Source organism: Acomys russatus, chromosome 21 (genome assembly GCF_903995435.1).
Source record: "Acomys russatus chromosome 21, mAcoRus1.1, whole genome shotgun sequence".
NCBI lineage: Eukaryota > Metazoa > Chordata > Mammalia > Rodentia > Muridae > Acomys > Acomys russatus.
Window position 1 is genome coordinate 57729183 of NC_067157.1, and position 16605 is coordinate 57745787.

General features: G+C 44.9%; 1 protein-coding gene across 5 annotated transcripts in view; it reads left to right on the plus strand.

The window, feature by feature from the left end:
* Positions 1 to 16605, plus strand: part of Afdn (afadin, adherens junction formation factor) — a 120137-nt gene that overhangs the window by 94997 nt on the left and 8535 nt on the right. For 4 of the 5 annotated variants that reach the window (XM_051164171.1, XM_051164168.1, XM_051164169.1 and 1 more), the window contains 8 exons: positions 2887 to 2952; positions 3660 to 3733; positions 4202 to 4320; positions 5381 to 5575; positions 6266 to 6357; positions 6699 to 6884; positions 7787 to 8782; positions 16106 to 16240. In XM_051164171.1, the coding sequence (XP_051020128.1) occupies positions 2887 to 2952; positions 3660 to 3733; positions 4202 to 4320; positions 5381 to 5575; positions 6266 to 6357; positions 6699 to 6884; positions 7787 to 8782; positions 16106 to 16240 (1863 nt within the window). The remainder of the gene's footprint in view (positions 1 to 2886; positions 2953 to 3659; positions 3734 to 4201; positions 4321 to 5380; positions 5576 to 6265; positions 6358 to 6698; positions 6885 to 7786; positions 8783 to 16105; positions 16241 to 16605) is intronic. The other variant, XM_051164170.1, reaches the window with a different exon arrangement.

Genomic DNA, 16605 nt, shown 5'->3' on the forward strand with positions numbered 1-16605 from the left:
TTTTTCTGCCTCCTGTTCTATAATGTATGAGAAAGATATTCTGTTTGAGACTGAGCACTCAGTCACCCTCATCAGCATTTGACTGGTTATGAGTCTTTTCACTGATTGCTGCCCACTGCATAAAGAAGCGTCTCTGATCGAGATTGAGAGTAGCAAGTCTCTGGGTATAAACAAGTACTTAGAAGGCAAATTGGGAACACCATTATTTAGTAAAATAACAATAGTAGGTTCCCAAATAGGATCTCTGTTTACTCCCAGCAATGGGCTTTTGAGCGCAATTACAGTGCCGGTCACTAAATTCCCTTGTGCGGAGCAGACCACAGATATAGTCAGAAAGCACTTAGTTACCTCAGTCCTGGGTTGCCACTGCGGCTGCATTTGATGCATCTTTCTTGGCAGGCCTATGTTCTAGCAAGCCAGGGTCCAGCACTACATAAAACCACTGGCATCTTTTCTCCCCAGCATCCTGCACTGCACCTTCTGACACTATGAAAGTTAGCCAGCAGGAAAGAAATTTACCCATTTGGTTTGAGATAGATTTTTATGTCCTGCAACCAAAGTATGTGGTACTTTTAGTAATAGGGTCTAATCGTGTAGCTATAGTGGGCAACTAAGAGCAATTCCCACAGCCTGTGTTGTTCTGGAGACTTCTGGACCCTCCGTGACCAACAAGTTGTAGGAGGAATTCCATGCCTTAGCTCACATCCTATAGGAGTGGCGTTGGCCGCTCATGCAAAGTCTCTGTTCAAACTCTCCTGCTGCTGCTGCATCATCGTATTTTGAATTTAGCTTGCTGACTTGTGGGTTTCCATAAGGCCTTTTCATAATCCTTATTTTGATTAGCCCATACCTTTTCCTCCTTTATTTCCTGCCCTTGCTTAATCCTCTAACCGTTTCGTATCAGATATGTCCTACTATCTCCTCCAGTTCCATTTTTAAATTGGATTGTAATTCAGTAAGTTTCCATATGGGTTTTCGTACTCCCTTCTTTTAGATTGATCCCCGCCCCCGTCTCTGGATTGTCTCTAGGATCCCAGCTCTCTCCTTTATCTACCCGTAGCCTACTGTGGCACTGCCAGCTGTCCAGCTCTCTCCTTTATCTACCCATAGCCTACTGTGGCACTGCCAGCTGTCCAGCTCTCTCCTTTATCTACCCGTAGCCTACTGTGGCACTGCCAGCTGTCCAGCTCTCTCCTTTATCTACCCGTAGCCTACTGTGGCACTGTCAGCTGTCCAGTCTCTCCTTTATCTACCCGTAGCCTACTGTGGCACTGCCAGCTGTCCAGTCTCTCCTTCATCTACCCATAGCCTACTGTGGCACTGCCAGCTGTCCAGTTTCTCCTTTATCTACCCATAGCCTACTGTGGCACTGCCAGCTATCCAGTCTCTCCTTTATCTACCCATAGCCTATTGTGGCACTGCCAGCTGTCCAGCTCTCTCCTTTATCTGCCTGTAGCCTACTGTGGCACTGCCAGCTATCCCAGTTGTGATATTCTGGCTGCTGTCAAGTGTTGACAGTGCCAAGTGACCTCACAGTTGGGATCCCAGAGCTGGTAAAAGATTTGCAGTCTGACATACAAGGAGGGAGGACAGATAGACACAGGTAGAGGAGACACTGGAACACCTCCATCTTTTATCTTAGGGTCAAGGAGCTTCAGAGAAGCACATGGCCTTAATTTGTAAACTTAGTTCCCAGCTGCCCAGAGTGTGCATGGCATGCAGGCAAATGCCACAACCACATCTCAGTTAACTTATGCAAATAAAATGTGCTTTACTGCTTTCTATAGTGTGTGTGTGTGTGTGTGTGTGTGTGTGTGTGTGTGTGTGTGTGTGTGTGTGTAATATATAGTTCTATGCCTGTAAAACAGTGACATAATGCTTACCTAATGTCTGCCTCCTCTACTTTCTATGGCAGGGGAGAAAAAGGAGCCAGGTCTCAGCAATAAAATTTGTAAACTAAAATTGTTATCTAATAGGAGGAAGTATGGATGGTTTGTACATAAGATTACATCTTTCAGATTATTACTTTAAAAATCCATCTTTAATTTCTTAAAAACCACTTTTCATAATACTTACATATTTCTTGTCTGACGTAATGTCTTGTAGTTGGTGTAGTTACTGTCTATTGCTGGGACAGAAAGTATGTGCTCAGCTGGGCTCTGTCTAGTAATGTCCAGATGAGGTGTCTGCACCTGATGGTTTACCCCATAATTCCACTAGTGACCCAAAGCCATGTAGGATCACATTGTGATCTCTACACAGAACACTGATGATCCTGAAGTCATAAGTGATGCCTCAAGCTTTTCTCAGATCCCATTGGTTTGTCATAAGAATGCTAATGCTAATAATTGAATCTTTAGTTACAGAGTATGAATTACAGTGCACTATTGTCTGGTTAATATTTCCTTACTAACTAAGCCTTCCTAACTGCTTGCCAAAAGAAATTTCTTTTCTTGTTTTAAAATTTAAACTGTGTGTTTGAAAAGAGTAAGGATAGTCACGGTAGATAATTGCAGTGTCACTGGTGTCCACAACAACTTTTTGTCCTGGCCTGGCTCAAAGCCGATCAAGTGAAGAGTTTCTCATTCACTGAGGTTTGTAGCTGTCTAGACTTTACAAATAGTCTTTTTGACTATTTCAAGACTATGAGCATTTTTCATCAAATTGTCTGATTTTCTTCTAAACGTGGAACCATAAAATAGAAACATTCCTAGTTTCTTCAGTTTTGATCAAAAAGTGTCTTCTGCCAGCGCAGTATTTATAGTTCTAGTTTTTGTGTAAAATGTGGCCTGGGGATTTGTCATGTGACCAGTGTGTGTGTGGGCAGGCTGGTGTTTATATTTGTTGTGTGATTTCATTGTACTCTTCTGGCCTTGTTTTGCATAGGGTGCTGGCCAGGATAAACTGGGAATCTACGTTAAGTCTGTTGTCAAAGGAGGTGCTGCAGATGTGGTCAGTATTTGTTTTAAAGGAAACAGTGAAAGATTATGCACTTCCGCATTGTGAAGTGCTGTGCAGATGCTTCTAGCTATGTATGCTGTGCGGTGTGAAGAATGCTGCTGTGCACTGACTGACTGTGCGGTGTGAAGAATGCTGCTGTGCACTGACTGACTGTGCGGTGTGAAGAATGCTGCTGTGCACTGACTGTGCGGTGTGAAGAATGCTGCTGTGCACTGACTGACTGTGTGGTGTGAAGAATGCTGCTGTGCACTGACTGACTGTGTGGTGTGAAGAATGCTGCTGTGCACTGACTGACTGTGTGGTGTGAAGAATGCTGCTGTGCACTGACTGTGTGGTGTGAAGAATGCTGCTGTGCACTGACTGACTGTGTGGTGTGAAGAATGCTGCTGTGCTCTGACTGACTGTGTGGTGTGAAGAATGCTGCTGTGCACTGACTGACTGTGCGGTGTGAAGAATGCTGCTGTGCACTGACTGTGCGGTGTGAAGAATGCTGCTGTGCACTGACTGACTGTGTGGTGTGAAGAATGCTGCTGTGCACTGACTGACTGTGTGGTGTGAAGAATGCTGCTGTGCTCTGACTGACTGTGTGGTGTGAAGAATGCTGCTGTGCACTGACTGACTGTGCGGTGTGAAGAATGCTGCTGTGCACTGACACTACCTTTCTTTCTCCCTATATTTGCATCCTTCTGGTGGCTCAGGATGGACGTCTAGCTGCTGGTGACCAGCTCCTCAGTGTGGATGGACGAAGTTTGGTTGGGCTTTCTCAGGAAAGGTATGATGAATTGGTTAGTTTAAGCTCAGTCAGTGTATTGAAGTGATACTTTACGTTAAATTCTGAAATCAGAATTCAAAAAGTAGTGCTGAAATAGCTCTAAATGTTCACCTTTACCTTTTTAATTCTAAAATTCTTAGAGTACATGCATCTCATTTTTCTATTCACTCACACATATTTTAATCCAGAATATTTACTTAAGTGAATATCTAAGTACACACATGCACATATACTTAGAACTTGCAAAAATTTTAAAGTATCTTAGTATTACTGTGATAACAGGATATATTTACATGTTTTTATAATTAAGTTTCAGAAAGGATGTGGACATGAGACTCTCCTCCTCAAAGCTAGGCCTATGTCCCCAAGCAGCAGCCATGCTGTGCACCTGAGCACATGTGTTCTGAACGCGGGCTTTCCTGCAACAGCGAGTGCTCAGCTTTCTGATACTCTGTATTTTCTTCCTAGGGCAGCAGAACTCATGACAAGAACCAGTTCTGTGGTTACACTTGAAGTTGCAAAGCAAGGTGCCATCTATCACGGACTGGCCACCCTCCTCAATCAGCCGTCCCCCATGATGCAGAGACGTAAGAACGTGGGCAGGCCAGGGTAGTGCACTGGGACATGACTTCCTGAAGTTAGCACAGCTAGGGCTGCAGAGATGGCTCAGTACCCAGAGTACCCGCTGCTCTTCCAGAGGACCCAGGCTCAGTTCCCAGCTCTCACATGACAGCTGTCAGAGGACCCAGGCTCAGTTCTCAGCACCCACATCACAGCTGTCAGAGGATCCATGCCCTCTTTTGACCTCTTTGGGCATCAGTTGAATGCAAACTGTGTTCACATGCAGGCAAACAGTCATACACATAAGATGAATTATTTTTAAAAGGGGAGTTATAAAAAGCCCCAGATAGTAGCTGCTGGTACTCTTACTGCCCAGTTCTTAAAAGTAAGAAGTTGAGAATGAATGCAAGATGGTGAGAAATATACCCATTCAGGATTCAGAGCAGCCTTAATGAGACAGCTTGCTAGTGTGTGCAGTCTGTCCCGTGTGCTCGTGCTGGCCTCTTCTCTGCTGCACACCTCAGTTCTGACCTTTGTAGCGACGGTATCAACAGCAACAGTAAAGGTGTCTGACAGCCTAGAATACCGTTTACTAAGGCAGAGAGACAGCAGAGCATCCTGACAAGACCCAAGAGGGGAGTGGCCAGGTGAGCAAATGAGAAGACTGAACTGACAGTGAGTGGGTAATCATACCAGGTGACAGTAGCTGTGATGTCACCACTCTGATGGATAGTAATATGTGTTATTAAGTGAGTATTTATGATGACACACATCTTTAATCCCATCACTTATGAGGCAGAAGCAGGTAGATTTCTGTGAGTTTTGGGCTAGCCTGATCTACGTAGTGAATTCAGACCAGCCACAGCTATCCAGTGAGACCTTGGGTCTTGTTTTGTTCTGCTTGCTTGTTTTTGTTTTTTATAGCTATAAAAGGATATATATGGGAATTACCCTGTTATACTGAGAGCAATCATGAAGCATAAATATTTTAGATTCATCCTTTGAAGTGTTTCAGAACATTCAAAGTAGACTTGTAGAACCAACGAAAAGAATAGAGAATGAATGAGTAATGCACTTTGATTTCAGTTTCAGATCGCCGTGGCTCAGGTAAACCTAGACCAAAGAGTGAAGGCTTTGAGCTCTATAATAATTCAGCTCAAAATGGCTCCCCAGAGAGTCCTCAGCTGCCGTGGACAGAGTACAGTGAGCCAAAGAAACTGCCTGGTGACGACAGACTGATGAAAAACAGAGCCGATCACCGTTCCAGCCCCAATGTGGCAAGTAAGAGCAATCATGTTCTGAGTGCTTGGCCACACTGTGCTTTGCTGGCTACTGTTTGCATTTGTTGTCTAATGAGTAGAGGTTTCATAGAGGTATAATATTCTTTGGCGGAAATGAAATTTGGATTTTCTTTGGAAAACTTGATTCAGTGGACACTACAGACCAAAATATATTGTTAATCTCTCTGGAAAGGGGTGTCAGTTGCCAGCTTAAGCTAAGTCGTTTCTTTACCTGATTGTCAACCAGGTCCTGGCCCTGGAAAAAGCCCTTTTCTGGGCTGCGGTGTGTGGGATTTGGGGTATGCAGGAGCTGGGATGTGTGGGAGCTGTGATGTGTGGGACTTGGGGTGTGTGCGAGCTGCGGTGTGTGGGACTTGGGGTGTGCGGGAGCTGCGGTGTGTGGGACTTGGGGTGTGCGGGAGCTGGGGTGTGTGGGAGCTGCGGTGTGTGGGACTTGGGGTGTGCGGGAGCTGGGGTGTGTGGGACTTGGGGTGTGCGGGAGCTGGGGTGTGTGGGAGCTGTGGTGTGTGGGACTTGGGGTGTGTGGGCTGGCTGGTGGTCTCTGGCTCTGTGCGAGGCATCATGCCAGCAATGCAGTGTGCCTGTGCCATGGCTGCTGCCTTTAAAGGAATGTTGTTATTTTACCTGTTACTTAATGTGAATCTTGGGTTTTCTTGACTGTTTCCAGCAGATCAGCCCCCCAGCCCCGGAGGGAAGAGTCCATATGCCTCTGGGACAGCCGCCAAGATAACATCTGTCTCCACAGGAAACCTCTGCACTGAGGTCTGAGAGATGAGCTTTCTCACATGTAGACTGTCTGAGTCTGATACAGTTCTCAACAAGTCACATTAACTATAACTCCTGAGTGTCTTGTCAGTTAATCTTCTTATTTTAATATACTAGTTGGGTGAATCAGCTCTAAATTAGTAAATCTGCAGAAATGAGTAAATCTGGAAAAAATTAAAATGTCTCTCATTATTCACAGTATAGGCTCAAACCTTCCATTCTTAGCACAGCACTTAACGTCCGTGCTTTTTAAAGGGATTATAAAGCAGATCCTTGGGTATTACACCAGCCTTTTATGTGATTTTAAACAACACTTTCCTTTTCTTTACTTCTTACAGGAGCAGTCACCTCCACCTAGACCTGAAGCCTATCCTATCCCGACTCAGACGTACACCCGAGAGTATTTTACCTTTCCAGCTTCAAAATCCCAGGATCGGATGGCTCCTTCTCAGAACCAGTGGCCAAATTATGAGGAAAAACCACATATGCACACAGAAAGTAATCACTCCAGTGTTGCAATCCAGGTTAGAAATGAGGATTCACAGATTGCCTCAACTCTCCAAGTATGGTAGACTAGTTTGCAGGATAAAGACAGTGATGGCTGTCTGTATTTTTCCTTAAAACTTTATTTTATTTTATTACGTGTGAGTGAGTGTATGGGGAACATGAGCAGAGGTCAAAGGACAGTTTGCAGGTATCGGTTCTCTCCTTCAGCCATCTGGGTTCTGGGGAATCAAACTCAGATCATCAGGCTCTGACAGCCAGCACCGCTCTGCGGATGAGCCGTCTTGCCAGCCCAAGGCGGAGTGAGTTTTGAGACACAATTGGTAACTTCCAGCACAGCAGCAAGGTTCTCCTCTTAACTAATATACTTGGGACTTTATGCCCTCAAAGTGTGCTATTGTCTTTTTTCATTGGTGATGTTGGAGCCGAAGTGTCTTAGAGGATGGAACTTGCCCTTGCATGCTTGGCTCAATCTAAGGAATCAAAAAACTAGTCTCAGCCTTACTGCTCATCAGCATTGAGCCATGGACGCATACAATGAGTACTTTGTAAGAATTAGAATTATATGACAGAAGTTTTTTGTTGCTCTTCTTGGATTACACTTCGCTCATTCATCTGTGGAGGCCAGGTGTGGCTAGTCCCCCTGGAGCCAAAGCAGATGCCCTTGCCTGCCAGCGCAGGCACGGCAGTGCCAGAAATAGCACGCATCATTGGATAGACAGAAAATCTTGTTATTCTTTTTGTAGATCAATGTACAGCCATCCCATTTGGCCAGTGAGCCATAAAGTGTCCCAGCTTCTGGTTACCCACCCATCCCACGGTTTTTGTTTTCCGTCTTCCCAGTGAAGATAAAACATGTATGGAATTTGGTAGTTTCTCTGGTGAGTCTGAAGCATGATAGCTCCCTCTTTTCCTTCCTCAGCGCATTACCCGTTCCCAGGAAGAGCTTCGGGAAGAGACGGTTTACCAGCTTGAGCGGCATCGAGTAGAGGCTGGCATGGATCGCAAGTGTGACAGTGACATGTGGATCAATCAGAGCTCCTCAGTGGAGTCCAGCACATCCAGCCAGGAGCACCTGAACCATTCCTCCAAGTCAGTCACTCCTGCTTCCACTCTGACCAAAAGTGGGCCTGGCCGCTGGAAAACCCCTGCAGCGGTACTGCCCAACCCCGTGGCAGTCTCCCAGCCCATTCGAACAGACCTACCTCCACCACCCCCTCCACCTCCTGTCCACTACACCAGTGATTTTGATGGCATTCCAATGGATTTGCCCCTCCCTCCCCCTCCTGCCAGCCAGGCAGGACCCCAGTCTGCTCAGGTGGCCGCTGCGGAGCGGAAGAAGCGAGAGGAGCATCAGCGGTGGTATGAGAAGGAGAAGGCGCGCCTGGAGGAGGAGCGCGAGAGGAAGCGCAGGGAGCAGGAGCGGAAGCTGGGCCAGATGCGGACTCAGTCCTTGAACACTGCTTCCTTCTCTCCTTTGGCCACACAGGCCAAGCCGGAAAAGCCTTCCACGCTGCAGAGGCCCCAAGACACAGTCATTAGGGAGCTACAGCCCCAGCAGCAGCCCCGCACCATAGAGCGCAGGGACCTGCAGTACATCACCATCAGTAAGGAAGAGCTGTCCTCTGGTGACAGCCTCTCTCCAGATCCCTGGAAACGGGATGCCAGGGAGAAGCTGGAGAAGCAGCAGCAAATGCACATTGTGGACATGCTGAGCAAGGAGATCCACGACCTGCAGAGCAAGGCGGACCGCACCGCAGAGGAGAGCGACCGCCTGCGCAAGCTCATGCTGGAGTGGCAGTTCCAGAAGAGACTGCAGGAGTCCAAGCAGAAGGACGAGGATGACGAGGAAGAGGAAGATGACGACGTGGATACCATGCTGATCATGCAGCGCCTGGAGGCTGAGCGGAGAGCCAGGGTAAAGGGGAAAGGCCTTGGTTGTGCGTATCTGTGCTCCCTGTGCTATTTTCTGGGTGTTTCTGAGGACACAGCTATTTTCACAATCGTAAGGAAGAGTTAAGAGTCCCTGGTTTCTCCTGTCACTCTTGCCTGACATCTTGCAGGAATGAGCCAAGCCTCTAGGGCTTCAGTGTGTCAGTTAGCAGCCCCATAGTTTTCCTCACCACACTTCAATTGAAAAAAACAAGTATTTAATAAAGACCACTCACAGTCGTGATCAGGCTTTGCAGCGGTTCACTTAGCAGGGCCAGATAGTAAATACCCGAGAGCTGGTGGGCTGTGGAGAGTGCACTGTTCCTTGGCTCTTCTGTGACCGTGTTTGTCATACAAATACTAAGCTTAGCCAATGTGCCAGGGAAGTCACACAGAAAGCTTCTGGCCCTGAAAGCGATTCAGCAGGGGACTTGAGGTCTCAATTTGAGTCAGAACCAGAAGTGAGATCTGTGTGGCCATTTTACTGTTGACATATCAAAAGCTCATTAAGTTAAAAGTTTTAGTTGTAACACAAAGATGCTGACAACTTTTGATAAAATTTATACCTTGCCATATTATCAAAATAATTTTTATTATTTTTGTTTAATAAAGATTTAAATTAACCCAATGCTAATAATTTCTTAAAATACCAATCCAAATTTTGGGTAAGAGCTAGATTCTTGCCACTCTCCAGGCATGGTTGTTCAGTGGCATCTACTGTTACATACTTGGGTACTTGAGGAGAGTGCTATTGCCCAGCATGTTAGTGAGTTTTGTTGACACTTTTTATCCATACAATTTCTTTTTTGGTTTCTTTTTCTTTCTTTAATGCTGTACATAAAAGGGGTTGTTAAAACAGGAGCTGTTAGGTCAGACATGATGAAATGTAATCTTGTTAATATTGTAAGTAAGAGTCCTCTTTCAACTTACTCTGTGAATTTTTCCTGAAGACGGTCACACATAACTTCTTCATATGCACGTACGTACATACATACATACATACATACATACATACATACATACATACATACTTACATACTTACTTACATACATACATACATACATACATACATACATACTTACTTACTTCAGCATATACATTGCTCTGGTCAATTTAAATCCCTTTTAGATACTTGCTTTTTAAAATGACACCAGAATGTAATTCTTAACAATTACATTATTTTAATAGTATTTTTCTAGTATCCTTAGCAAAAATAAACCATATCTGCCAGTCAGCCATTTTTCTGAAAGTGCAACCAATGGCTGGGATACGGATACACTGAGAGGTCTCCGCTGTGCTCACAGTCAGGACTCTGCGACAGGCTGGTGAGCTCGCCTGGCCAGCACTGCTGTGTCCCTCTCTACCCTGGCTGGCTGGGGCCAGACACAGTGATGTGTGGCTTTGTGTGCCCTTACCCCAAGGCATACGAAGAGGATGGCTTCACCTTCCCTGAACTGTAGTTCAGACCACTTCACGGCTAGGGACCACACAGCAGCAGCAGTGCTGCCTGTGACGGCTAACCCTAGCAGTGACGAAGAGCTAGCCTCTGCATTGTAACATCTCAGTAACCTCTGTGAGGATGAAGTTTTTATTGAAGATTTGTCATAGTTTGGTAAAATTGCTATTGCTTTGAATATTTTAAAGCCTTCTAGTATGGATTATGATCTGGGAATTTTTTTATATTTAGTAAAAAGTAATTTTATTTTAATATTTAGTTTAATATCTTGGTCTCCAATTAAAAACACTAAGGGAAATTTTGTTTTTTAAAATATCTATGTCTCTTAATTATAAAACTCAAAATATTAATACCATGTGGACATTTTTCTATTTCTGAGTGATAGAAGTAAGTCTGTGGTTCTGTAGTTTTCTCATCAAGTTGTCCACAACAGATGAAGCATGACAGCAACAAAAATGCCGGTGGCGGAATACAGGTCTAAACCTAACTTTTTTTTTCACACTTCATCTTTCTTTTTTCCCCCTCTCTATTACCTGCAGCAGACTGCTATGCCAGCAATCTCTGTTCTAGATTTGGTATGTTCTTGTTTCTTTCCCTTTGGTACTTTTTTTTCCCCCCTTGTCTTGATTTTCTTTTCTCCTTTGGTGGTGGCTGTTCTGTGTTCTCCAGTAGTCAGCTCTCCCTAGAGCCCCCGGGCCAGGAGACTAGCTCTGTGGTTAGAAGCATGCCTCTGAATGTTTCTAGATTAGTTAACTCTCGGTGTTCTGTTTGTTTATGGGTTTTAGTCATGATTCGATTCTGTGTTACTACCTAGTCTCAAGTATGTGAACAAATTAAATAAGTTTTGCGTTGGGTAATTATTTCACTCTTGTTGCATTAGAAACACATCTTAGTGTGTGTTTACTGTGAACTCAGTTGAAAGGGCATTGACACCACTCCCAGAGTAAAGCTAAAATGTCACTGTCCGTGGTAAACTAAGAAGTTCCTCTGAATCTGCAGTCCTGTTTTTCTTAATACCACGTGGATTTTAGTTCAGTCAGTTAACAGATGTCCCAATTTATAGACTACCATCAAATACTTGGAGTTATATTTTGCTGTTAGATCAAAATGCTTAATGTCAGTGTCAGAGAAATTTAGTTGATCATTTAATGTTCTTTATGCTTTGGTAATGTGTTTATGTTACCTGGTATACAGTTATATTCTGACATATATAAACTCTTTACTCAGAATTTATTCTAGGTCAACTTCTAAATGATAAAGAAGCCAAATCTTTAAAAACTCCTTGACTTAAAGTTTTACCCTGGTGGCCACTTCATCAAACACTAGTTCCCTCTCTTCTGTGTGTGTAGCATGAGGACCAGTTAGTTACTCAGAAGACCTTCTTGTTTTTTTTTAAAATAAACATCTCAGTGGCCTCCTTGGTGAGCAGAGGACTATTTGTTGACTCCCACATCTCCTTTCTTTAAGTGAATCAAAGACAGTGAACATCCACTTCCACACAAGCTTTAGGTACAGAGTTGTACATCGGGAGCCAGAAGTTTTGTTGTTATTTGGTTTGTTTTCAGAAAGAATGTCACCATGTGATCCAGGATGGCTTCCCTGGGCTTACTGGTGTGCACCACAGTGCCCAGCTCAGAGCTCCCTTGTGGAGGTGTCATGTAGCAAGAATGCAGCATGTCCCTTACAGAGCAAGCCCCCGGGCAGGGGGACTGCCCCAGACTCTTGACCCAAACATAGCTTTCTGCTGTGAAGTTATCTGTGGTGAATAATGATTACACTAAAATTTTAATTTCCAGTCAACAGTTCTCAGTTTTTGTTACTTTAAAGGGATAAATATTTGATTAGTATTGACACTAACCAGTCCATTTCTAAGCACTTCTTATCCAAGTTCCCTAATAAGTATTAATATTATTAACAACAACACATTATTCATAGGACTCTTGACATGTCAGAGTTGGCAGATAGCTTTGGAAACCTCTTCCAAAGAGTGGTAGAGGCAAGCATGTGTAGCTGGGTAGCAGCCTGCCCTGCACTCTGAGGACATGTTCTTAGCATTATCATAGATTGGATTTGGTGTGACTGGTGAGATAAACGGGTTTTATCTTGTTAGGAGCAGCTGAGTCCTGTAAACTGACTGCAGTCTTCCCTTTGCCACTGATGCCCACAGCCTGCCTCCTCCTGCCTTCCCCTACCATACCTCTAAGACCATATTGATGGCAGTGGCATCTCATTCATGGCTCTAGCCTAGCCCTTTTCCACAACAAGATTGGTTACCAACTCCTCCAGGTGGCAAGATGCAGCTTTCCAAATTGAGCCTGTGCAAACCTCAGCCCCTCCATCTTCTGTGTCCTGGCACTCCCTGGCGCTGTGCCACCCTGCCTCCACCTCCCCATTCTACCATGCACTTGTTATTGTTTGTGCTCCGCAGTCTTCCCTGAAGTGCTGCCCCTGCCCACCCTCCTGCCCACCCTCCTACCCACCCTCCTGCCCTCACTGCGCCACGTGTTCCCTGCTGGGCTCTCTACCTGAGGTCTAAGGCTAGTGCTTGAACGTATTATTTATATTACATTTCTTCATAACAGATCTTCCATGTGAGCTTTGTCCCTTCCTCTGTGACATAGAGCCGGTATGAGCTTGCATTCTGGCCAGCATTTTCCTGTCACATTATGTGTAATTTCTGCTTCATCAAAAGCACTTTCTTCTCGTTAAATGGCATTCTGGAGTGTCAGCTACTCACTGGGCCTGCTAATCCTTCACCACGTATTGATGGGTCACGTGGTAGCCTGGCTACCATAAATAAGTACTCACGGGAAGAGGCTTCTGCATGGGGTGATTCAAGTGAAAAGTTGTGTTCAGGTATTTCATTGGCTCTTTGAGCTGCTCAGGCACAAGACTTTCAGGCTCCCAGGTGTAGAACTGGGCCTTCTTAAGTACTTCAGGCCTGATTAGAGGATTAACCTTCAGAGAAACCCTTTGTGAGAGGAGACGTTCTAACCAAGTCTGACGCTAGACACAGCACTTTTTAAAAAACAGGAGCAGACGGTCCTTTGCAGAGCCAGCTCTAACCCAGGTCTTAGAACACCAGGGCATGACCACAAGGCCTGCCTGTCTTCATTTAGTAGCCGTTAAAAGGCATCTTTAGTGATAAGCTAGCTCGTCAAGGTTTTTTCTTTAAATTTTTGTCTTAAAATTGGATTTGTAGTTTAGAGGAAAAATTACCTATAAGCAAAAAGGATTTTTAAAAATCCTTTAAAGGCTCTGGCCGACTTCAGGTGGAAAAAAATAAAAGATATGATCCTGTTTTATATTAAGGTAATTTAAACATGGTTGATAATTTAATAACAGTAATAATGTTAATATGTTTTATGAGGTGATAAACACACAAATCTCAACCTGCACTGGAAATACCTTTTAGAAATACAGACTGGAACAGAGCCTGCCAGGCTTTCCTGCTGTTCTTGAATTCCGGGGGTTGAGGTTGAGATTAGCACTGATCCAGACTGCCTCGGCAGGTCAGAGGCAGCATGTCGCTGGGCTACAGAACAATTAGACCGAGACACCCTCACCCTCCTCCCCGACCAACACTTGTGGAGTGGGGAAGAAGGAAGTGCGGTGAAATATTTTAAAGGAGCAAAACAAAACATTTCAAAGTAAGAAAGACACAATTTACTAAACGATAGGAAGAAATGTTTTAGTTATAATAGCACTAATTAATTTGTCATCTTAAAAAATAGTAATATATGAACTTCATACACAGAAAAGACCCCTTGATGACCATCTCACCAGCTAGGAGAATGTAGAACCATGTTTTTCAGAGAATATGTCTCTTGCCACGTTTATGAAACTGTAGTTTACTTATGATTATGAGCATTGTGCCTGAACTGTTAGCAGAGGTTTCTCCAGGCTGAGCAGCAGGGAGAGCTGGCCTCTGCAGAAGGAAGTTCCTTTCTGTGAACGTTGCTGGCCCTGCACTGTTGGAGTCTGTTGCTTCTGTTGGGCACAACCTCTCCTGGTTTGTCCTACTGATCCGTGCTCTTTATTCTGACATTGGCTATGACTCCTCTTCTGGGTGTGCACAGTTGGCTTTGCCCCTCATTGCTGTCCTCAGGGGACACCTTTGCTTCCTAATTGCTTGGTATCTGTTCTTCGTCAATAGTAGCTATGCCTGTTATAAAATCCACCCCCTAAGTCCCATCCTTATGTTTAGACAACAACAACAAAATTTAAGTTCACTTGTTTTTTTGAGAAGACAATTTTTCTGGGATTTTTTTTTTATTACTGACATCAATAACCCCAACAGTAGAGACTAATTTACTTTTTTTTTTTTCCTACTAGATAATGGTGGGATTTAAATTTTTTTTGTTTATGTGTATGAACATATATGCTTGTGCTTGGTGCCCTCGTAGCCAAGAGGGGGCAACAGATCCCCTGGGACTAGAGTTACAGATGGTTGTGAGTTTGCTGGGAATCAAACTTGGACCCTGGAAGAGCACCCAGAACTCTTTAACTGCTGACACCGCTCCAGCTCTAGACATGGTGTTTTATTCCACTGAGAATAAAGGTTATCCAGGGGCTGGAGAGATGGCTCAGGGGTTAAGAGCCTGCTCTTCCAAAGGTCCTGAGTTCAATTCCCAGCAACCGTATGGTGGCTCACAGTCATCTATAATCAGATTGGGTACCCTGTTCTGGAGTGCCGGCATACATGCAGACAGAGCAGTGTATACATAATAAGTAAATAAATCTTTAAAAAAAAAAAAAGAAATTAAACTGCTTTTCACAGGGTTCTCATGTGAGGGGTTCTGTAGTAACTATGGAGACCAGCAAAATGATGGTGAGGGAGTTTGAATCAGTCCATCTTGCCGCTCTAGAGTCTCCCTAGCCCAGATCTGTGCAGCCAGTTCAGTGTCACCACTGTCGGTGATAAAATACAGGCAGAGTTACAGGTCAGGATGAATAAAAGGGAAGCTATCCTACCCGAGAGCTGGCAGTGCACAGAGAACTGTGGTCAAAGGGTGAAGGAGCCACAGAAAACAAGGAGAAGCATGTCACAGGCGTTTGAAGATGGCCCTCAGTGTTTGGCGCTGCAGAGGGAAGGTGTCGCATCTTCTGTTGTTTCAGAAAGGTAGAACCTGAGTGACCAAAAGTAGAGAAGCACCAGGTGGTGGATTTGGGACCAACACTAGAGCTTTTAAACTCCCTGTCACCTAAGGCAGAGCGTCTTGTATCGGGGAGTTAGTAGTGGTCCCCATATGAGTGCACAGACAAGAGCCTGGACGAGTTTATTTCAAGCCTGAGGTCGTGTCAGGGTAGGAAGGGACCCCAGCGTCCAGGTTGACATATGGAGGGAGCCACTCCCAAGTAAAGGTGGGCTATTCCTAACAGCGCGCACCTGAGGGTGCATTTGGGGTAGGCAGCCTGTGCTGCTGAGCAAGTGTCATCCCCCACCCTCCCCCAGTCCTATGAGAAAGAAGAATTTCTTTAACATTTGGGATTGTTGTAGTATTCTGTAGTTCTTAAAGTGGAGCCTATTGGTGAACAGTAGGAGATAGCCAACAAGTTTATGTAACAAAAGAACCCTGCTTGGTTAATGCATGAGTGTCTGAGTCTGTCTGTTGTTAGAGCGTGGTTAATGAGGAATAGTTCTGGGGCTGGAGACAGCGCTTTAGGCAAGCGCTAATGAACACACAAGGCTTACCACCCTCCTACAGTGATTTAGCCTCGTGTTTTCTATTGACCTTCCATGTCTCTGTTGTGTGTGTGTATGTGTGTGCGTGCCTGCTTGTCTCAGGATGTTTTTTTATGTCTGTGCTGGTGGGTTTACTGGGTGAGAGTTGAATTCAGTTTATTGTTAGTTGCAGGATGAGGAACGCAGACGCCAGCAGCAGTTGGAAGAAATGCGCAAACGAGAAGCAGAGGATCGTGTAAGGCAAGAGGAAGACCGGCGCCATCAGGAGGAGGAGCGAGTAAAGAGAGATGCTGAAGAAAAGGTTATGGTCCTCTAAAGGCAGCTAGTTTTTTCCAGATTAGCCTGAACACAAATGATTGGCTAGGGCAAAGGGGGCTGGAAATGACGTGTATCTAGGATGCCTAAGGCAGCACAGGGCCAGATCATCCAGCTTTTGCTGTTGGACCAAAAACTCGAGCTCTGTCTGGCCTGCCTGCCTGCCTCTCCTGGACTGTCTTCAGGCTCCCTTGCCTTCTGAGCTGGTCTCCTCCAACTCTTGAGCACCAGGTCCCTGAGCAAGCGGTCTGCGGCATGATAGGGTTCAGGGGCTTGTGTGACGGTGTTACTGTCCAGTTATTGTGAGGATTAGTGTGGACTCCGTGGGAGACAAAAGAGACACAGAAGGCA